This window comes from Ylistrum balloti, unplaced genomic scaffold, assembly GCF_031769215.1.
Source record: "Ylistrum balloti isolate Yb309-2 unplaced genomic scaffold, AGI_CSIRO_Ybal_v1 Utg371552, whole genome shotgun sequence".
Lineage (NCBI taxonomy): Eukaryota > Metazoa > Mollusca > Bivalvia > Pectinida > Pectinidae > Ylistrum > Ylistrum balloti.
The window spans coordinates 690,283-714,685 of record NW_026782798.1 but is presented as its reverse complement, the minus strand read 5'-3'; the positions used below and the strand labels follow the sequence as shown (position 1 = coordinate 714,685).

At 34.4% G+C, this 24,403-nt stretch overlaps 2 protein-coding genes across 2 annotated transcripts; one reads left to right on the top strand and one right to left on the bottom strand.

Annotated features, from left to right (window-relative positions):
- Positions 1-218: 218 nt before the first annotated feature.
- On the top strand, positions 219-18,755 carry LOC132562947 (glutamate receptor ionotropic, kainate 1-like). The gene is made up of 6 exons (XM_060227724.1): positions 219-452; positions 10,806-10,835; positions 13,170-13,370; positions 14,303-14,657; positions 15,184-15,920; positions 16,301-18,755. Exons 1-6 carry the CDS (start codon positions 384-386, stop codon positions 16,436-16,438), a joined length of 1,530 nt encoding a protein of 509 aa, XP_060083707.1. The 5' UTR covers positions 219-383; the 3' UTR covers positions 16,439-18,755.
- A 1,048-nt stretch (positions 18,756-19,803) lies between these two features.
- LOC132562957 (HHIP-like protein 2) lies at positions 19,804-24,403 on the bottom strand. The gene is made up of 8 exons (XM_060227735.1): positions 23,918-24,403; positions 23,577-23,677; positions 23,269-23,420; positions 22,700-22,837; positions 22,136-22,268; positions 20,809-20,945; positions 20,220-20,295; positions 19,804-19,909 (listed from the first exon to the last, which is right to left on the bottom strand). The coding sequence occupies exons 1-8, from the start codon at positions 24,401-24,403 to the stop codon at positions 19,804-19,806; spliced, it is 1,329 nt and encodes a 442-aa protein (XP_060083718.1).

The window sequence follows — 24,403 nt, the reverse complement described above, 5'->3', positions numbered from 1 at the left end:
AGAAATGTACATTTCCTCGACAAGGGGTATATTATGTTGTGTGTATATACATACATATGTATTACAGATGCATGCGGTATCACTGAGGTTGTTTATACATGAATCACCATGACAACCAAGTCTATAAGCTAGTAATTTAGTTTCGTATTCCTCTTCACTGCACGCGCTCGCTAGCTGCTGTGTATGAGCTGCTGCCTGAAACACGATCTACTCCAACTCCAAATCAGGCATCTGTCATTCTGTACCACTCCTCAGTGGATGGTAGTACTAATCGTAGTACCAAAGTTTAATAACTAGCTCTTCATCGGATTATCTGTAGTTAACGAAGCTAAGGAGTGAAATCAGTTTGCACGTGTAACGATAATATCTACATTACTGCCATTATGATGTCCAGTTTGCTTATTCTTCAAACTATTCTGCTGCTATGCGCACCGTTGACCATGGGGCAGGCGGTGAGTATTTTGCATGCCATATGGAATGAATACAGTAGATAAGGTATATAAATAAGCAGTTTTACATCCTTAATGACAATGATAATATTTTTCAATTAATGTCGTTAGGCACGTCCTTTAGCACATATTTAGCATTCCTGTCTGTCTTTGAAGTATTCAAAGGTCTATCATGTGTATCAAAACAGCTTTATTACTATGCATTATCCTCAGTGTGCCACTATACAAACGTGTAATAGAGGTACTCTTCATCATGTGATTATATCTTTGACCCGTCAAAATTTCTGTCAACAGACGTTTGTATGACTGTTGTAAACTACTTATCGTCAATGTTATAACACACGTATTTATCGGATATGTCATCAGTAGCTCTCTGATGTAACTGTAATATGGGCTCACTTATAAACACTGCTGAGGATGAGTATGCTATTGACATTTCAGTGTTAGAAGGAATTCCACAGTTTATATACGCAATAAACACGCTTTACAAAACACCAGAACACCTTAACCTTGCTATCAGTGTATTCCTAATTACAATGTTCACTAAAAATAAAAATATACCACTTTGATCTTGACATAACTCACAAAGTAATAATAAGCTACAGTTTACACAGTGTACTACAGTGCATCTATAACATTCCTTTTATCATTATTTCGACTTTTATAGAAATTAAACTGCGAAGATTGTCATTCAGTAAAGTATGTTTATCATATAATCCGCATGACATCGAGTAAATTCGTTCAAGCTCTATTTTTGGATAAGTCATTAGTGTATATATCCTTTAATCGGCGTAGTCAGAAATCGGTACTATTCAAAATGACACAACAAATTGGCTGCCTTCGTTTGATTTTTTCCTTTACATTTTTAAATCTATCAAAATATAACTTTTCAGAGCTATGTGATAAAACAGTATAATGCAATATGTACGTTTATATTATATCAGTCGACAGCGTAGTCTAAGACGAAGCGTTATCGCATGCATAAAACGATTTTTTAATGTCTTTGGTTCATTGGTCATCACTTTTGTCATATCCCACCAGAAACTTGTATCAAACGTAACAGTGATTGATACATAATTCTATAACGTTTGGCAGATCAATACTGAATCAACGACAAATGGTGATGACACTCTTGGTCAGACATTGTCACCACTCATCAACTGCATCTCTGCGAGGCCGGTAAACGCCACGTGACCACACAAGACTCAATTACATGTATGAATTAATGCAATATATCACCTGCCTTCGCTTTACGGAGAAAATACGCAACTAAGTGACAACACATTTCTGTTTCCATGGTAACATAATTGGTTGCAATAGTAGTGGTCAATGTCTTGAAACCCTCATATACGGTGGCATATGACCATGAATACAGATATTCATACGTTAAACCGTCATGTGATATTTGTTTACATGCTATTTGGGTAGAATTTAGGCATATCTTTGGTAAGTTAGAGACGAGGACATAAAACATTCAATATACAAATCCGCCATTTTTATTTACTTTTATTCATGATATCATTCATAACAGCAAAAGGTATTCTATACAACGCAAAAGAGAACACGGCCGATACAGCACCTGTTACGTTCCGTAGGACGCGTACACACATGTAAGTATTCATCAACTGGTCTAATTATTGAGGTTCCTTCATGGTGGTAAAGTGGAGATTCAGCCGCACTGTCAGCAGTGGAGGATACACTGCTAGATAATGCTAGCTCTTATAATGCTATCATAAACATCATCAAAGTATGTTGTCCAGATTATCGACACCGCTGGGAATTTCCGATAGCTTCAGCAGCGTGTCTTCATCCTCTATACGTCTTTAGGTGAGGATCATATATTTCAATTTGAAGAAAACGAATGTGTCTATTTACGTGTTAGACGTGGTCCATTATAACTGTATCAGAACTGTGATTCACTCTAAAACGTTTTCTAACAAAGTTATAGACGCTAGACACACAAATGTATCGATTGTCACCTCGGTGAATTCTCCATGAAGTTCCAGAAACAAATTATAAAGGATCACTGTAGTAGTTATCCAAATAAATTAATGTCACCTTTGTAATGAGTTTACACGCTTTGAAAAGAGATATAAATCGGTAATATTTCGTTCTAAAAACATTTTGTCAAAGTGCATATACTCAAATAACAACCTCTTAATCTCGTACCAATGCGACGTCACAATATTCGTTAATTGTGTTAGTGTTTGAGAAAATAAAAAAAATAGTTTCTTCTAGTGATGTACTGAACTAAATGTACAAATTGAACATCCACAAATAAATCATGACAAGCAAACACAGAATAAATCCTAATTATGCATACTTTTTTCAAATGCCAAGAAGGAATGGATCGGTAGAATGGTTGCTGGAATTCACATATATGTAACTTGTGTAATATCTTAATGATAGCGGGGGCTAGGTGATAAACCCAGACATAATCAGAGATAGAGGAATGTAGTAGGATTTTTATTTTGGTTCGTTGGAAGGCGTAATAGATTTTAGATTGCCTAAGCGCTGCATTTCAGATGGTGCAATTCCTTTATCTAGACCTGATTTAGATGAGCATCTCTATTTCGTTTCGTTTATGTTCCAATCTGTAATTTCTACATGGTTTAAAACCAAATCCTAACCATGCCTTTCATTTTGATGACTTCTGAATATATATAAATTTAGAACCAGTAATGAAGCAAAGACAGTTTTTTGGTATTCAATGACCTTCGTGTGATTTCTTAGTTCAATTCGTATAGTGCTTTATAGCTGATAGCAATACTCAATCCCTTTCCTAGTGCATTGCAGTACCCTACATAACATGTATCGTGACTGTAAGGAACGACAACTCTGTTAGAGAATGGGCAATAGTGCTATCGGAAACAACCACAATGCAAATAGAGAAAATGGATACCAGATAGTCGTTTGAACGACACCTTGTTGAAGTTCTAGTTGAAATGCATAGAATTGCTAACACATTTCATCTCCCTAGTAGGTTAGACAGTAGCAATTGTTATGGGTACTTTTTCCAGCTTAAAGTTCTACCAAATCGAACTATTCTTCAGTGACAGGTTTGTGTTCATATGTTGTATATGTATTTATATAACGGCGACCAGTCATATTGAATGAAAACGAAATGTTATGCTTCTTTTCAGACCATGTTGATTTCAGAAGACGTGGCCAGTTAATTTAAGATGATACATGTGATAGATTTCTTGTCCAAATGTACATTTTCTGCATAAACGATTTTCTGTACATACTTCAAATAGAATATGAAAGATGTTATGTTGAAAGGGCTGTAGGAAACAAAAGCCCTTCATATTTCAAATTGAACATAGTCGATGCTCTTTGTTTAATCATCTTGGATTATGTTGACATGTTGGTATTTTCTGGATGCTTTTGGTAGTTTCGTTCTTACAAACCCTTTTAAAACACATGGTTTTAATCTCACTGTATTTATTCAAATTACATTTTTCTTCTGTTCCTCGTTTAACTGATTTGGAGTATGAATGCTTGAACGTTAATGTAGAATACGTATATATCGACACATTGAAACAGAAGAGTAGCTGATACAACATGATATGCTAGAATAACATTTTTATTGATCAAACAACTTCTAAAGTTGAAACATTTCAGTAATTAAAATTCAGCTTATGATAAAATATACATGTATTCATTTTGCTTGCTCTATATACCATTCTATGTTTCATTAGTTTGATAACCATTCAAATACAACTATAGGAAACGTGACCTCCTTTCCATATATATCTTTATATATTGGACGAACGATGTCAGAATCCGCCTATTATCCAAAGATTCCTCACATTTTTCAAATTACACAGAGTACAATAAAAACCCAACCATCCCACAAATAATCGCAAAAATTTGCAAGAAACTCAATGCTGGCTCAAAACCTGATTAATTTGATTCAGGATTTCAGTGTTTCCACTATTCATGGTTGTTCAACAATATACATTGAATTAATATCATTGACAACATTAAAAAAAAAAAAAAAAAACACGCATATGAATTTACATACCGGAAAAAGAAACCACGAAATTTGGTAGTTAAGCTAACAAACCATGATAAATTATACCCCATTATCTTTTACTGCTGCCGAGATATATTTGTTTGCATATTATATACACATAACGTCAGATTTGAATATATCTATAAATATCTACTACCAGATAAGATATGTATTTATAGAACATTTCCCTAAAGCGTAAAGTTACATGATGCATAAATAATGCTGGGAGTATCTTCAGTGCAATTCCCAACTGGGGATTCGTTTGGCTTGATCCCAAAAGAACATAAAACCGCCAGGATAAACGCGTGCGTTTGTTGATCTTCAGAAACACAATTCACTGACATTAGATATCATAAAGATGTACTATTGCAGGTTTCTGGAGCCCTGTGTTAAAGCAAGGTTGCTTTCAGTTTGTCGGTAGACAATACTATATGTTTTTATTCTTTTGCATATAAAGACAAATTTATAGTGAAAGTATACATAATAACTGCGTACAAAGCTTTTTGCTATTTTCATGTCTAGGTTCGATGTCAAAAATGGGCTTCCTCACAGTCAGCTATATATTTCAGTATACCCATGACACGTATTCTACATTGTCGTTTCTCTTTTCTTTGTTAATTTATCTATCATAAACGCTGTTTTCATGCACTTACAACCGTAGATAACTCAAATTCTTCCAGAACACCAGATCTTGTTTAGAAGTCTCCATCCTTGTAGAACTTTCCCTAGTTCATATTTAGCCTCAGTTTCACGTGATTTGTGTTTGGATTAAAATTCTATTGACATGTTGATTTTTCTTCGTGGGTTTTTGAGACATTTCTTTAATTGTTAAAGATTTATATAACAGGTGTTATCAATTAATCATAAGACGCTTTTCCTTTCGGAACATAAAATTTAAGTTTGTCTTGATTTCCGTGTATTTTTTAAGTGCAGGAGGATTGAGTAAAATATGAACATATTGCAATAGAAGTATAATTGATATATATATATATATATATATTTATATAGATGTAACTTAAAATGCTTTGTGTATCGATAAGATATTTGAAAATAATAAAAATCAACTCGGCAAATGTATTCCAGATTACAAAATTATAAATGAATGACAGCTTTATTAATCAAATTACTTTTGTGTTCGAAATATTTTAAGGTGAAATGTCATGTACTGACATGTAAGCAGAATCTCAATTTCAATGAGATTGATTGCTCTACTCATTTTACCGATAAAGATGTCAGAATATTTGTAATAGGAAACATTTGTTCTCAGTCGTTTTTCATAATTTCAATTTAGGAATATCACCTGATATGCGTCAATCCGCATAAAATGCTGTGTAACAATCGCTTGATCAATTCATTTCAAATTCGTTTAAGGAAAATAACGAAAATTTTCCATCAGATTTGTACAAAAAGGTATTTCAAACCACCTTTCTGTGAATCACATTGTAAGTTGTCTTTAAATATATGTAGCGGGCTTGGTAATATTTTAAACGAAATCGCTCAAATATGTATGTGAGGTGTTATGTAATAAACAGTAGTAGTTTCGTAAATAACCACGGCACGATTCTTTGAAGTGACAAGAGTGGCGGAAAGGTGCAGACATTAATTACTGACAGAGAGCGCTTAGCTGCTTTATATAACACAAATTCTCTGTTTACGTCATGCTTTCTTTACACAGAATTATAATGTGAAATTGGCAATGTAAGAGGAACTAGAAATAATAAATTTTAGCTACACCCTTATTCCATCCTATAGTTCCGTGTAGTTTTTCAAGGCAGATCAAACAGAAAAAAAAGGGGGAAAAAAAGAGAGAAACTTTTCCATTTTTAATGCACATCAGTAGTAAAAATCAAATTTACAATCATCAAAGTAATGAATAAAAACTTGGTTGTAGTTCCAATGGAAAAGAGGAAAACAATTAATGATTTCGTTATCATTCTTTTAATGTATGTACTTTTATAAGGTATCACACAACATGCTTATTTTGAACATTTTTGGTTGGTCTTTGTTATTTTCAGTACTGCAATTTGAATCAACCCATATCTTTACTTAACTCAGTTTAAATGCAATAAAGAAAATGATAATAAGAAGTAAACATGAATTTATGATTAACCCTCTATGAAGTGAAGGCAGTCAACTTTCCCCCTTTAAGATCACATCCCCGGCCTACAGGAACTACCAGGTTTACCCAATCTGCCACATAGTACATAACGGTCCTAACACATCGAGAGATCGCACTGCCTGTGGGAGAGAATTATTGGTATATACATGCACGGACAAAATGTTGTTTTTCTCATTTACTTTTATTCTGATGGAATCCCAGTTTCTTTATAGATTATATCGACTCCGCTTTCAGTGATACCACTAGGACTGTTTTGAAGAGATTGTTCTCTAAGAGGGTCATAAACTTTTATAATGTTCACTGTAACCGTCAGAGTAAGCGCAATCGATCCTTAAGGCATTTTCACTTTATTACAAATACGCACAAAGATGATTTTTCATCCGTTATAATTGCTATATATATATAAGTATATAAATAAGATTTGATGACAGTAGAAAGTGTGCCGGGATTTTGTCCCTTTAGTATAAGGTAGGCCTGTATGCAATAGGAAAGTGGTATGTTTGTGGTGGTGGTGGTGGTGGTGTGTGTGTGTGTGTGTACATGTGTTGGCATTCTGAAAGCTTTCGTCTTGCTGTGTAAGAAGTTTGTTTTACACTTAAATGCAATAGATGTAATGGAACTAACAATAGATAAATACGACACCATTTTGAAAAGGTCTCGTGATATAATTATAATTGTTATCAAAGATATCGTTAACCTAATTCAAACGAAGCTCTTTTGGATGTATTCTAATAGATATCAAGAATTTGCTTTTAAACTATGAATAAAACACAGTTTTGAAGTATGCCAATTCAAAAACGTATTTCCTTGCATTTGCCTTTTCAATAGAACACTCTTTGTTATATTTTTACATGGTGGTATCTATCTTTAGATATTCCTACATCCAGGGTTGTGTAAGAAGATGCCTTGTTACTGTAAACCTCTGTAGCAACAATGTGTTATTTTGACGTTCACGAGGGCTAAGATGCTGTAGACATTCATTAGCCAACAAGCAACGTGTGTTTTAAGGAATGATTTCCACTAGACATGTGTTTATTTGTGTATACTACAATGTATAGATACATATATATATATATATATATATCCACACAGTCTGGTGTTGCGAACAGTGTTATGATAGCACAGCGACCTCCGAAATAGACTATAGCGAGTATTAATGAAGAACAGATTATACACGATAGTGGGAACAGTTCCTTGTCCTTTTCCATGTAACATGTGTTCTTTTTTTACATTCAATCTTTCTTTCATCCTCTCGATACGGGGGTTTATAGACCCCCAATAAAATTACACGAGGCAAGGTAAAATAACTGAAAATAATTTTAATTGACTGCTATCATGCTACTGTGTAAAATAGAAAAAAAGTTATGTACAATATTATGGTTGTCATAAGGAACACTAAGCATGATAGACACATGGACATGGTCAATGGACAAAAGGATTTGATAAAAAGGAAGGTTTTGTTATATATGTCATCGATAACTTTCAGACTGGTTATCAACCCAGGCTAAAACCAAATTATCATATAAGTAATCAGGGCCACTGTCTCGGACTTCATCATCGATATCATTAGTCTACTTGTAACATGCAAGAGCATATGCCATGGGATGGACAGTTCATGTTCATTTTCCTTAATTATACAAAAGACAAAAAAGTGAATTGCGTCTTTCATCAATACAGATTAAGAATTGAACAAAATATACCCTAATAATAAATTACTCTATCGAGCAACTGTTTTCATCTTCTAGGACTTGTCAGTGATGCAAAATTGTAACGTCAATTTACAAACCATATCGTGAATTCTCTCTTATCCGACAGATGTACACAAGCACATAGAAATCTATCTGTGCAATGCAAATTACACTAGATCACAACGATATAGCCTTTAGATTCATAAGAAAATCCTTCGTTTGATAAGTTGTCTATTTATAAGTTGTATTTCATCGTTGCTCCGTTGATAATAATGATATCTACGAATTCATAGTCGATTTCAATGATGGATGATGCTGGCATTGGGTCAAATTTCTTTCATAATGAGTTAATTATCTCTATGTGTTATAAGAGCATTTGAGCGCACACAAACTAGACAGGTTTCTGAATCTTGCACACATTTTTCGTTTAACTGACAATTACTGCTTATTTGCAATTATCATGGCGTTATGCATTCCACGAAACAGCTGTGAGTTTCCGGTGTTCCTAAAAAAACTGCCGATTCACCTGAACGAAAGGCGTTTCCCGGGAAGCACAACTGTACATGTTAGGTCCGGTCTAACTTTCACACCAGATTGTTAATAAGAAGACATTTATGTAAGAAGTGAAGAAAGAGAAGGAAGGTATATTATGAAGTATTATTACATATTGGTGAAAAACTGCCTGAATATTTTTTATGGTGTGAAGGTAGAGATGCATATTATTCAGGCTTAAACTTGTTCAGATCACAGGGAAAATGTTTCTTTCTACGAAAAAAAAGATCAAAATTAAATCATTAAACACATTTCCAAATTTTCATATTAATAACCAACATTAAAATCTGATAAACACAGTGTATACCCTTTTGTTCTATTGGTCCGATCTTATCCGATACCTAAATACTGTGTTTCACGTCTTTAACTTGGCTATACGAATGAATGAGGAGTAAGGCACGCGTTTCCACTACTTAATAGGAACAAATATTACACCGCCAGCAAGAATTCTGCTTCAGACGTAATATGTGATCAAGCCGACATTTGCAATAAAGATCCTTGTGAGAGATGCAACAGTTTTGTAACATTCCTGTCGAGCTGGAGTATCTACTCGTTACGATGCTGACGCCAGAAATATTTTCGTAGACTCAAAACATAACGAATCAAACTGCATGACAGAACGCTCATTTACAAATGAGAGCAGTTGCCTCCGGTAAATCTGTTACCCTGGTAACTACAAAAGTTCGTTCAGAATACGTCACAACAGGTCCAAAACTACTTTTCCTACGCAGTCCATGAAATGCTTGACCTTCACAGAAAATGCTCTTGATACTTATTCACCAGCTGTTGTGGATCAGGATCAATGAAATGCTTGTTGCGGATACGTTATCTACTGTGTAAGCATATGGTTTAACTAGTCCTGCTTTAATTAATACATGTAGATATTAAAGAATTGAAATAATTCTTTCTGGCATCTTAATTATGTATTTTTGTACTTCATCGTTGATGAACAGAAATAAACCGAAAATACCTGGAAAATGTGATATTTTTGTTTACAATGTGATATATCATAGGGTATTTTGATGAACTTTGATACAAAATCCTTGAAGAACTCAAGACATAATACATTAATATACTATTGAGCTTTTTTCATAAACTTCAACTGTGTCAGTGTTTTCTCGGAATGCTAACGTTTTGATAATATCTTCACACGATAAGGTTTTGTTTCGATTGCAAAAATTTCCTGGATTTCCTAAAGAAAATCTATGTTTTTTCAAAGGAGATCATGTAGTGGACACTAATTTTTCTTACTTTCAAAGTATGTATTTTCGTAGATTTCCTAAAACCTTGAAACAAAAAGCATACGTATTGTTGCGTGGAGGAAATTCCTTCAAAGATATCTATTTTCGTGATTTTATGTCAACACCGAAATCAAAGAAAACAAATTCACTCAGAAAATAACAACATTTTGCAATACATATAAGCTCCAAATATTTCTTTCATTAATATTAAAATTGTTCAGCAAAATAATGGCCTAATAGCCAAAAACCTTCGCGAAAACAAACAGACATTAGAAAGAAGCCCACTCTGTAGCCTACCTGTAGTTTCTTACATATACAAACCTGCATTGACTTATATTTAAAAAATAAGCCGCGTCTATATTTTAGGTTATTGTTTATCATGGAGCGAGATATTAAAGCTAAAATACACAAGAGTCTATGTTCTAAGCAAATTAAGTCAGGTCTTGTAGTCAGTTTCTTGTATCTGATATCACAAGGTCAAAAATGCACTACTGGTATCTATAATATTAATCTCTACAGTTTTAGTCAAATATTAAATCTTCTTCCTTAAATAATAAACTGGGTATGTTTTGAGAATATTAGACTGAAAACTGTATACGAAAGATTGGAGCTTTATAGATTTATGGGGTATCTTACTATGATATTTATTTCAATGCATGCATGTATATGAAACTTGTATGTAATGAATTGCTAGCTTATTTGTTTTGAAGTAAAGTTGTTGATCTTCTTTCGTTTCAGAAAAAACATATCACTGTAGGCATTTTGCTGGTGAGTATAAACGATGTGACATATGTAGCATGGCTTCATAATTTAAGATTATATTGATTGGCAGACAAAACCCATTAGGTACAAAGCTTTTACTACATAAATATATGATGTGTCACCTATTTACTGAATATATTAATCAAGTGTAGGATTCATCAGATGAATGAGAGCAGTCAGCGTTCTTTACCTGACAGGCTTTGTTTTCAGTCTGGACAGTTTATTTCTTCACCAGAACATTTTTCCTCTCCAATTTTTAAGTTCTATTCAATCATGAATAATCATGTCATTTAATTCGTTTCAAGATACCATGGAGTTAGTTTAAGCTTATATTATCTAGCGTTTAAAGAAGAACTCTTTAAGGTGCATGTAGTATTATGACATTAGCTCTAGAAATGATATTGATGCTTGATACATACTTCAGGTATTGATTATTTCGATAAAAATATTGTTTTATTGTTTTTCTAGTCTAATCATCATTAGAAGACAGTAAAATAAACATATGTTAACAACCAAACAAGATGACAGCAAAAACAAAACAAATAACGAACCAACTAACTCAATATCAAGCACATCCCACAAGTAGTCCGGTAATTACTTACAACATTTACCATTCTATCATCACAACTCTGTGGAGAGAGACAGAAACCATTTACTTTTCCTGACAAAATAAACATATGTCTGCCAATAATACAAAGAAAGACATACTGTGTAAACAATAAGGTGACCCTCATTTGTACTTACTTATAGATCACATATGATACTTATCATAGACGTACTTTACCGAGTTAGTGCGCTTCTTTTTTTACACGCATTACTATGGTGATATAAACGAAATCTGGTTGTATGACACAAGGTTCTTTGTTGTAATATTTGGATATGTGTCGTAATCCTATGCCATATGTTGTAATATCAAATTCTTTGTTGTAATATAAAACTTTTTGTTTTGTAATAGCAATTTATTTATTGTAACATCAACTTCTGTATTGTAATATGGTATACCGGGATATTCGCCCAAGGTTATTTTCACCCTTGTACCAATATACTTGTACCATTATTACTAGGTTCTGTGTTGTAATAAAAGGTTACATGTTGTAATGCTAGGTTATGTCGTGTAATATTAATTTCTTTGTTGTAATATTACATTATGTGGTGTAACGATAGACGTATTGAAATATCAGACTCTGTATTGTAATACGAGTCTCTATATTGTAATATTAGATTTTGAGTTGCAATGTTAGTTTCTATGTTGTAATATCACGTTATATATTGTAACATCAATTCCGTGGTGTTATATCAGGTTCAGTGTTGTAATGATAGGCTCTGTAGTGATCAATCATAAAACGCAATGTTACATTAACCTTCTTTCATACTGCGATTCATTAACGGTTTGTTAAGAGAATTTGTAACATAACTTACATGATGTCATCTCTCCTAATATTCCGTCCTGACGCCATAGTTAAATCGTGCTAGTTTATAACGCATGCACATTATGTTCAAATTAATAGCAGATAGGGAAATACATGTGAGTGAGCAATGCATCCGGCATATTATTAGTCAATATATAGTTGTTTTTAAACCACAGGAACAGATATTGGGATTATTGTGGTATAATTTATACCTTTTATATGCATTTCGGGGGTCTACATCGCGGCAGGCGCCGATATATCATATACTTGTAAAGGGTGTGCTATCAACACAATGTCTTACCTCTGGCCATCCACAATACATTCTGCCAACACGAGCTGAAGCACGGTGGTACCAGTTGACGTGCATGATGTAAAGCACGGTCGGTTTCACTATTGAAGTATGGTTAAAGTATAAAATCGTCAGCCTATTTATGTTTCAACATGTGTGTAAAGTGTTTATATGATGTCGAAAATATTAAGATTTGTTCGCAGCTGGTATATATCTACCACATAATCAACCTCATATACGGCGCATTTTCTCATGTAATATTTTGTGTACATGTCACTAGTGCCATCCAGGAGCGATTATAACTGACTGCACTAACCAGAAATAGACTGTAATATCATAATATGGACAATAATGTTGCATCATTATTTGGAAATGAAGCCATAAAATGACAGCCTCTGTTTGATTTTGTCCCCCATATTTTTGCTTTTCTTTGGTATGTCTATTTTATTTTAAATGAACCGTGCGTGATATTGTAGTTCTTCTTAGTGATAGTCAACGTGTAGCACGAGACAAAATTGCACATGCATTGAGCTCCGGATTAAAAGTCTTAATGACTATGATAATAGAACCTCGTCTTTAAGTCGAGAGGTTTGTATGGTTTTAATTTGATGACGTGAATGACAGTTAGTTTTGTTATGATAGCAACCTCCCTATGCTATGGTGGATGAAGACAACAGTAGTAACGGAACTGAGACCTATAAAGGGTTCATCATCGACCTGATGGAGAAACTATCGGATATAATGAACTTAACGTCCGACCTCATCCCAGTACCGGACGGAATGTTCGGAAAACAATATCCAAACGGCACATGGACTGGAGCAGTGGGTCAAGTTGTGTCAAAGGTACGTGTGTTACAAACACTAAATGGACTGGAGCAGTGGGTCAAGTTGTGTCAAAGGTACGTGTGTTACAAACACTAAATGGACTGGAGCAGTGGGTCGGGTTGTGCCGAAGGTACGTGTGTTACAAAAACTAATTGGACTGGATCCTTGGGTCGGGTTGTGCCAAAGGTACGTATGTTACAAACAGTAATTGGACTGGATCCGTGGGTCAGATTGTGACAATGGTACGTGTGTTACAAAAACGAAATGGACTGAATCCGTGGGTCAGATTGTGACAATGGTACGTGTGTGTTAGTAAGATTCTCGTTTTCATAATAGTTTTCGTTATGATGTATTCAAGGTGTGGTTAATTAACAATCGAATCAAAATCAGACCTTGTGTTTATCTTCTTTTTTTGTACCTCGTTGCACGGAGCTCTGACGGTGCCTGTTAAAGTCGTCGTTACGAAGAGTTAGTGGTAAAAAATCATTAGCCATTGCATTTCAAGCAATGAAACAAAGGAACTTTGGGAAAAATTGTTTGAACATATCTAGGAGTTGATGATATGTTTCTAACGTAGCCGATATGATGTCATCGTCAACACTAAAAAATCATGTGAATTTCATCATACGCATATGTAATGAGTGGGCTTTCAGCAGCAAATTATATCACTGAAATATGCTTCTTTGTCGTTTCAATCTTGTCATTATCAAATGTTTCTTTAAGTAAATGAATTAGTCGTCAGCAGTCAAGGCTAATTTATATTAGTTAACTAAAAGCTGGGGTACATCACCGATGAATGCTTGCGTCTATGTAAAACATTTATTTGAATATCAAGTTTCGTACGAAAAAGAGATATACATATATGATGAAATAGTATTGATGATAATTTAGAATGTATTTATATGAAATACCACGTAAATGATGATATTTTTTCATTTTTCATTACTAAGGTTGTAGATGTATCTGCCGGACCAATCACTGTGACGTACAATCGAGCAACGGCTGTAGACTTTTCACAACCATTCCAATTTACTGGTCCTGTCATTGTCATGCGGAGACCAAACGAAAACATGCCTCCGTTTAAGGACCGTCTTTTGCATATCCTGAAACCTTTTACGACTGACGTATGGCTGTTGTCTTGTCTGGCGTACCTCATAACCGGAAGTATCGTGTACATCATATCATATTGTAACCCATATGAATGGCGGCGGATGTCACGTGATGGCGAAGCCACCATCCGTGAAGGGGAATCCTTTACTTGCCTCAACTCTTTTTGGTTCACTATCAGTTCTGTTTTTCTTCAGGGTACGCTATATGTTAGAATGACACATTCAAGTAATCAAAAAATGTCCGTAACACATGTGAAAGTAACATTTTGCATGGTCGATCAATATATGGCATTCAATAGATATAAACTCAGCCATTACTGATATTATTAATTACTATTACTAATTTTCATTAATATTGAATCCGAAATAGTCCATACGTGTCGGAATTCTCTCTAAATTGATCAGAATTTATCTAAATTTACCAGTTATATGAAAATTACAAAATTATTTGAATTATGGGGCTAATGCACCTTCCAATCTAGAAGGACGAAACAGCTGTGTGATGAAGTTCAGTTAATTATTTGACTCTACTGTGTCTAGCTCTTAATTAGTATAAGAAGGTTCTTCTCACTTGTGTGTCTTTCATACAATCTTATATGACATTTTCTTTATGCTCCTCGCATGGGAATGTTATCTTACTTTGTTTTGTCTTACGGAAACCTTACCAATCCAACAATGACTTCAGTGTGAAACTAAAAAAATACATGTTTTCATCCTTTCAGGATTTACTCGTTCTCCACGTTCGGCAGGCGGGAGAATCGTAGTAATAGGCTGGTGGTTCTTTGTCATTGTGTTCTTCGCCAGTTACGTTGGCAACCTGTCAAATCTTCTACGCGTCGGACCACGTCCCAGTGCCATAGAAACCTACGCTAAGGTCCGAAGTTTCCAAGACCTGGCACTTAACGAGGACATCATAGTACATGTGGTGAAAGATGGGTCAACACATACAAATATTATGACGTCCGCGATGCCAGAGCATCAAGCTCTCGCTAGTAAGATTTCAAAAAACACAGAATCTTTTGTAAGTACCGTAGGAGACGGAATCAAATTGGTCAAGGAATCTGCACCAGGTACACGAGCACTGATAATAGAATCTGCCATGGCAAAGTATTACACTGAGCAGGCTGGTTGTTTACTTTATTATGTCAATGATCTGCTTGCGACCACCCAATATGGACTAGTTCTACCGCCGGGTTCTGCTTATTTGGACCGTATGAACCTAGCTTTGCTAAGGTTGTCTAAGGACGGGGATCTTCGCCGACTGGAGACAAAGTGGTTCCGTGGTCACTGCACTAAGTATATGCTCGAGAAATCTGAGGACGAGCGGTTTGAGATTCCACATTTTTATGCACTTGATCTTGGGTCATTCAGTGGTGCTCTGTTTATTCTTGCAATCGCATTAGTTCTTGGTGGACTGGTCACCTTGTTGGAAATCCTCATTTTCAAAAACGCAGAATCGGCAAGTATTGCTTTGATTTTCATTTTAAATAACATAAAGTGCACTAAGTTAAAGCGATTACTTTCAGACATTTTTGTTCTATATTTGTCGTGCTTTATGATTTTTATGTTAAGACTTTTATCGATAAAAAATAGTTTTGAGAGTTTTGTTACATTTCGTTGACTGTGTTGAACTAATTAACTATTACATATCGTTGCATTTGTTGAGTCACAATAGCAGAACTTATAACATTATGCCATATTTTAGTTTGTAAATATACTGATCCCCCAATCCCCCAACCCCCATCCCTGTCTCGAGCAAATTAACAAATTGTCACCTACAGGCACCTCGGTTCCAATATGTTTGACTATATCATGAGAAATATCTGTAAAATATTACAGAAAAAACCAGTGAAGACTAAGCAGCGACCCTTGATACAGCGAGGAGTGGACCATCAATCCGAGTCTGGAGCAAACCAGTCCCTACTTCAGCCTCCGGGAAGCGATCGTAGTCAGCAAAGAGACATGACATCTGTGTGAGCCTGATGTTTACCTGATAGGTTTTAAGTCTTAAAAAGACACGATGACAGGCGTAGTTTCTGTTTCTAAGTGTCTTAACAACAAAAGAACAACGACATCCAATATTCGATATTCACACTCCTTACAATACTATTTCGCAAAGATGATGATTTGCGAAAATAGCACTAATTATTGCTAGTTGCGTAAGGGCATGAAAACCCACCTGATCACAAACTCGTCAAAAACAGAATTTCATAATTTGTTCATTTGTTTTCTTTCTGTACATTTCTTGGAAATTTCAGCAAAACAGGTTCCTTGAAGTAATTATTGCATTCTAACTCATGACCACAGACTTATTGGTTCGCTCTTTAATCGAGGTGATAAAAAATGAAATTGGATTCTAAGGTAATGAAAAAACTTGAAGTGAGTGTGTTCAGTTCATTTAATCCTTTCTTCAACTTTATATCGTTGTTGATCGTGTGTCGATGAGTCATATCACAAATGAATCGGAAAGATTACCTAGAGAGTAAAACCAAGCGAACAAAGGTATCAGTTCTAAAGGAGATGTGTAATGGAACCATACCGACGAAAATTACAACAGGTCAACCCAAAAAAACAATTTTGTATATAAGAATTTATATTTTTGTAAGGCGTATAAATGTGTGAATTGTACATTGACAATACATTACCATGTTAGAATCTTGTCAGCCAGTTTTACTGCATAATCATCATGATTATTTACAAAACTGGTTTGACTGAAAGATACGTGTAAAAACGTGGTCTTCAAGAAAAATGTTTATTTTATTCCTGTATATATGAGATAAAGTTATAAATATACATTTACTGACGGTTATGTCGTAAGGGGAAATAACTCGTATGACTTTAGTATAACTCTTCATTCAGAATCATGTGGGAAATATTCAGTGGCTCTCTATCTCATTCTGACACCCATTTGACATTTTAACTTGCAGGCGACATTCAGATTAAATAAATATTATAAGACTTTCGCCAAATACAGTCTAGATAATTTCTGACCTAAAATTTAATCACTGCTTTAAAAGCACATAGAGCGGTTTTCGTGACTTTTAAAGAAAACCAACTTAAACCAAAATTTATAGATGTGTAAAAAGAACGTGTCTGAAAAGTTTTCATTTGCCTGTATTTTAGGTTAAGGTGCGTTATACAGTGATTTCAACTCATAAAGGCATGTTTTCTTTTTCCACTGCGTTCTAAAATGGTGTGTAACATAACCTTATTGTACACTATTTGTATTTCTGGAATTGTCTTTGTAAATCATAAGATAAGTTCACATTATATTAGTACCAAAAGTATCACTTCATATATTGTAAAAGGAAAGTTAGAGTTAACTTCATCAGACAAACTGAGTTTAATATTATTTATTTGAAAATAATTGATTATATGGTTCCTATGACGCGGAGTTTAAAATATGTTCTTGTTTTGATATTTGTTCATTTTTTAAATAAAAAAAAATATATATATAGCGGTTTTATTTATGTACTGAATATGATATTGTCTTGATTTTAATTATGATGTCAAATGCTTCTGTTATATCAACACCTCCTTACCTTCCGAATTCTGAAAAAATGGATATGTATCAATGAAACAACCAAGCCAACTAACTAACATAAACTTAATATCGTATCAGGACATTTTTCTCAATATGATAATGATTTCGATCATAATATTTTCCATCAGTTTTCATAATATTCCGTCTGTAAAAACAAGGTAATTCCTTTTGATCATCATGAAGTCATTGTTTGTAAACGCGATTTCTTACCAAATGCTTGTTGGATCATTTAAAAAAATTCATATATATGTCATCCTTGGTCACTAGCTGTGAATTTTGCAACAATTTGTTTTTCTGTCATGTCAACGCATTATCATGAAGATACAAGATGATGCGACAGTTATCAAATCCAATGAAACTATATAGCATAGGAGTGTTGAAAATATTTAGTTGCCAATCTAAACAAGAAACCATTTACCAGCACCGTTGTCTTTTAACCCTTTTTTCTTATGATAACATGATATCAGCTACATCCATGAATTCATGAAGCACTCGTAGCGTGTTGTAATTCATACATTTTTACAACAAACATTTTTATTCATCGAATGACTGTCTCATTGATGTAAGGACAATCTCCAACAAGTCGTCATTAGAACTAATAGACACAATGGGAAAACGTTATTTTTGTGTTGTTGCGTTTCCGTACTTCCATTGTAGTGTGTTTGTATCAGATCATAGTTCAATGTGTTGGGACGTTGTTGACTTTTGAATTTCAGCTATTTTGAGTAGAAATAAATGATGCTAAATCATTCTACGATATTACCTTATATTTTGTTGTGTCTAATTTTTTGATACTTTATTAACATAATAATGCTACAAATATAAAGAACATATTTTATTTCACCAAATATTGAAATAACATAAACGTTTACATTGTTTTCGTTTCAAACAATGACATGGATTTTGTATGACAACTATTTTAAAGAAAAACTGACTTTTTATGAACAATATTCAGCGATTCCAAGAAGGGCAAACAATATAAAAGAGACCAGCTAATATAAGTACAAATAAGTCTTACTAATTATATCTAAACTTAGACTGAGATTGTAAGGATTCCCATTTGACGTTTTATAGACAAGGATTCCCATTTGACGTTTTATAGACAAGGATTCCCATTTAACGTTGTATAGACAAGGATTCCCATTTAACGTTGTATAGACAAGGATTCCCATTTAACGTTGTATAGACAAGGATTCCCATTTGACATTGCTTTGATAACGATTCCCGATTGATATTGTATATATAACAATTTTTAGTTGATAATGTTTTGTTAAATATTGCCGACGGGGATTTATAGATGACGATTTCCGATTGACATTGTTTTGATAAATATTCCCCATTGACATTTTATAGGTGACGGTTTCCGATCTAATAGATTTTTTTTATTGACGCTGAATATACAAGGGTTGACATTTTATTACAAATTTAACATTAAAATTGTTTAAGTTTCCCCATCGGCATTACATGATTTAGCACTGTCTATTTACCTCGTACAATTAAAGAGTTCCAGTTGATATGTTTAGTATGCCCCATCTACTTTGTTTGACATCGCTTGTTTTTTTCATTTACATTAAAAAATCAAACAGATCAAGATAAACTATCGACTAATTGCTGTTCGACATTTGAATCATATCGCGAGATATTATTGTCTTTTTTGTGATACATAAACATTGTTGAAGATACTTGTATCAAACATCATACATAAAAGGTCGTCACATATCACAACGAAAAAGGTGAAAGCACAAGTGCACTTCTCTCATTCACAAGGATCCTAAAAAATGTTATCTACAAAAAAGTATTATGTTGTAGAAACTGCCTTCAACACAATACCACATAATGACAAAAAGAAGGTAATGGTTACAGAGAAATAAACATTTGCTCCCGTGCACGTGACGTAGTTGGGACTGGAAATCAAAATGGAATATACAATTAGTATAATACTGTTACATAACCCTGGGGTGCATCTTAAAAAATCAATATTGAATAAAACTCTTTAAGTCAATTACACACAAATATCATGAATGTAAAATAAAGCACGGGTTCAAATAAAAAGAATCTCCATTACACCATTAATGAATTGACAAATTCGACCTGAAAACAACATACCCACAATAAAATAATTTGAAACCATTTCAGTTTGACCAATGTATACCTCATTGTCAGTGCTAGTAAATATCAATGAATGTTAACAAATTTGTAATTAATATAACTTACCTTGGTGGTATTAATTTTAGCAGAGAGGCCGATTGAATACCCTCGTTAAACGCTGATGTTATGATAAATAACTCCCCTGTAAATTTAATGTGACTGATAAATAACTCAGCTGGTTTGAAATAGAATACATTTGCATAACATAGTTTCACCTCCAGTCATTATGTTCATAAGCTGTATCAGCACATTGGTGTTTTGTTGTGAAAAGTATGATGATAAAAAGTTACAGTAAGGAAATTCACAATTTATCTTACTCATCATATATAGATGAATCCGTCCTATCTATTTGCCATCGCTTACTACAACTAGTCAAAGACTGAAATATCTCAAACATTTGGGTTATTTCCAAAACAAAACTGCTTCACCAGTATTTAAGTTAATTTTTGGAGCCCAAATGTTAACATTTTATAAACATCAGTTGAAAGAATCAATGAGATCCAACGCGAATACAAATCGTATGAATCCCAAAGCTATAATTTAGCTTAACCGTACGTTAGATACGGACTCAAAATTTGTTTATCGTTGTTTTCTCGATAAGGTGGTGTTTTTTGTTGGATTTTTTTATTTTAAATTTCTCGGTTAAAAATTTTACCGTTGTTGTCCTGACCAAGGGAATGCAGGTAATGGCCATATTTGGCTCGTGCGTCACACGGACATGAGCTGGGCGGGCACAGCTGGATGGTTTGTGATTCCCATCGGTCATTGTGCCTTACCAAATGCAGAAGTCCTCTGAAAAAAAATCATACAGTTCAGAGCTTCCAGTGAAATGAAACAAGAGTATGTTATTAATGTCGGATTTCGTTTTTTCTATTGTGTCTGCATTATTTGCATTCGTAATAGCTAAAACTTCTCGTTTGAAAAAATCACAACGAAAACAAACTTAAAAACAATATAATAACCGACAAGTTAATATATTCGTAATTTATAAACCCAAAATCGGATGACTAAACGTCTTCATTGACAACATCAGCCAGATAAATCTAGGTCAATCTAAGCAATAGATGCAACGTTTCTCAATGAGAACAATGTATGTCACCAGGCATACTAATGGACACCAGAAATTCGTACCTCACAACGAAATGAAAAGAAGTTCATAATACAACCACACTAGCCTTCGTAAAACTGTCACATTCTTCATTATTCTGCACATACCTGAACTCTAAGTGATCAGCTATCGAAATCTTTTCCGAAAATCTGATTCTTTGAACAAGCCCTTGGATATTGAATCTACTGAGACCATTGGTTGGGAAACCGAAATATTATCATCTTTAACTGGAAATATCACCATAGGCCGATAAAAAACTCCAAAAACATGACGCTTATCATAAAACTTTGCTGCAAGAAAAGTTCAAAGTTGTTTAAGAAAAGTCTATTGTGTCTTCGATTATCTGGTGGGTAGAGACGATGGACATGATGATAAATTTATTTCAAGATATTCTAAAAGTTATAAAAAGACAACACATTACCAATGTATCTAATATACAACGCGAAATTGAAGGACTTGGCAAGGTATTGGTGTCATTTTGACAAGCTTCACAAAAATCAAGTCAGCCAGAGGAAAGCATGATTATGCCAATAGCCTGTTGAAAAATGTTATCTTCAGTATTTTTCGTATTGGCTTTAGGCGTACTTTTCATAAAATACTGACCAGTATAGGTCACAGCGTTTCTTGAAGTTAATGAAGTTATTCCTTCAGGTCGGAATAGGGTAATTAAAACTGGATTTGAAATAAAGCTTATGTATTTACATTCAGAAAAACAAACACGGAAAGGAACGGCGAGAACAAAGGAACTATGTTATAATACCCGACGATCGTGGCAACATCATGGGAGGCTAGCTACAAATGTCATATATCTTATTATCCGACAGTGCAAAGCATATCAATCAATCTAGCATGGATCGTTTCAGTATGTACATACCCGGAGAAATCCCCGTGGATGTAGTCCCCGAACCATTGGGACCTGAACGCCTTTCCCCTGTAGACGTAGCCTCCTATTACAGCACTGTATTTACCGGAGTTGTTGTAAGTAAATATCGGCTTCTCTTCGTCAGCTGCAAGTAAAAAAACACAATACATAATAGTATGAAAATAACACTTACTATATTTTTGTATACTAATAGTTCATGTTATATCAAATCTTCCCACATCAGCAATTGTATCCTATAATTTGTATCTACTCTTATTATTGCATTAAACGCTTTAATAACAAGTACGAACGAAAATGGAAAGAAGAATATATATTTATTCTAAATGCTGATGCTGAAAAATTGGACAGAGGATTTTTGAAAACGTCTTGTTTTTTATGTGTTACCCTTCTAAAACCTTTAAATATTGAAAAGGACTTGGTAATTTAGTCCGTACTAAATGCCGACTTATGAGCAGATTGCTTATATCCTTCCAGTACAGATGGTCATCAACTCTAGGCTGATTTAGCGTGAGAATAATTCAGGCGTATGGTTATCATGCATGAGGGAGATGATACCAATGTGATCACACAAATTCGGCGCTAAGCAAAAGTTTCCTTCTTTGATGTTCCAGCCGTAGTTTCTTCCTTTTCTGATCATGTTGATTTCATTCTGATGATGATTGCCATTGTCTCCGCAGAACAATTCGTTACTATCTGAAGAAAACATCCAAACACGCCGCATTGACAATTGACAATTTATGAAGAAACGAAACACACAACATATATAAATTTACTGCCTGCAACAAAAGACGATGGTTCTAGTGACATTATCTATTTTTTGTTAAATATCTTTGTATGCAGTACAGTTTGAACAATTTCATTTCGCCTTTCACGTCAAAACCCAGTTTGTTCCAAATCTTACAATTTGCTCCTCAGATTTCACTGTTATGGTAAAACTTTATGTATGCACTGAAAGGAAAACTAATAATAAATGCTGTTTTCGTGGCATGTTGAGAAAAAACATTGTAGCTTCCAAATTCATAAAAGGTTCCTTTATCATCATTACTAAGTTATTTTCTGAAGACGTTCAACTTGACCCTAACTGCCTTAACTGCATTAGCATCATAATGAGTTTGTAGACTTACATGTATCAAGACTGCATCTGAAGATATTTCGGAATCCGTAGGCAAAAACCTCTGGGCAGCCTGTGGTGTTTTTGACAAACGGATTATCGTTTGGGATAGTGTAGTTCAAACTATCGACATTGATTCGTAGCAGCTTACCCAAGAGGCTGTTTCTGTAAGGAGACAATTTCAGTATCGTCTAAACAAACCTTTAATGATACTTGAAGATAATATTACTTTGTTCAGTATTTAAGCGGGTTGAAAGTTGAACAAAAACGAGAATACTTATCAGGAAGATCAATGATGTATATCGTGATTATATTTCTTACTTATCTTGAGCCTGCGTAGCAACCTGCTCATTGCCGGAGTCAGCTGGGGTGCCTCCGTCTCCCAAACCTACATACAAGAACCCGTCAGGACCAAACAGCAGCTAGAATTACAAATATTAGTATATTGCACTAAAGTGTTATAACATATTAATTCTATAATTGTTCTGCGGTCAGCCAGAAAGAACATTTTGGCCAAAGTAATGCTTTGACTTTCACATCCTCGAAATATTGGATGTTGATAGGGAGAGAAAGAAGAAATCAAACATTGAAAGATTCAAAAGAAATATCACAAAATAAGAATTATTATAGATCTTACATCTTTCATGCAATCATCAACTCACCGCACCGCCATTCCTGTGAGGAGATGTTTGTCGTATTGTCAGCAGAATGTTCTCTTTCTTAGTGTCTACATACCCGTTCTTTTCCTGTAGCTCTGAAACAATAACGTAATCATGTCCGTCTGGTAATGTCCTGACTGAAAACGTGTATAGTTTCCTGTTATCTCTAAAACGTGGATGCAGAACGAGATTAAGCAGCCCTCGTTCGTCTTGTGTGTTTGGATCAAACGACACTTTGTCCGTCATATCCAGGAACAATACCTCATACTTCCGCCACGACAAAGAATAGGAATGTACCTTCCCACTCTGCTCGACAACAAGGTATCTACTATTGTCTTGTATGAATGCCACCGGACTGATGAAGTCTCTAGATTGTACAGGTTCTGACAGACAGACACACGAGGTTGAAGTGTAGGACACTGATAAAACTGGTGGAATCGTTAACGCTTGAAAGACTATCATCCAAAACCAAATATTGTAGCCGACCAT

Excerpts from the sequence above, each read along its gene's own strand:
- LOC132562947 (XM_060227724.1), top strand. The coding sequence starts at position 384 with ATGATGTCCAGTTTGCTTATTCTTCAAACTATTCTGCTGCTATGCGCA. Across the intron at positions 453-10,805 it reads CGTTGACCATGGGGCAGGCG|AAAAAACATATCACTGTAGG; the intron begins GTGAGTATTTTG and ends CTTTCGTTTCAG. Across the intron at positions 10,836-13,169 it reads TCACTGTAGGCATTTTGCTG|CAACCTCCCTATGCTATGGT; the intron begins GTGAGTATAAAC and ends TTGTTATGATAG.
- LOC132562957 (XM_060227735.1), bottom strand. The coding sequence starts at position 24,403 with ATGGTCGGCTACAATATTTGGTTTTGGATGATAGTCTTTCAAGCGTTA. Across the intron at positions 22,838-23,268 it reads CAGATGCAGTCTTGATACAT|ATAGTAACGAATTGTTCTGC; the intron begins GTAAGTCTACAA and ends TGTTTTCTTCAG. Across the intron at positions 22,269-22,699 it reads GAATTTGTGTGATCACATTG|CTGACGAAGAGAAGCCGATA; the intron begins GTATCATCTCCC and ends TTTTACTTGCAG.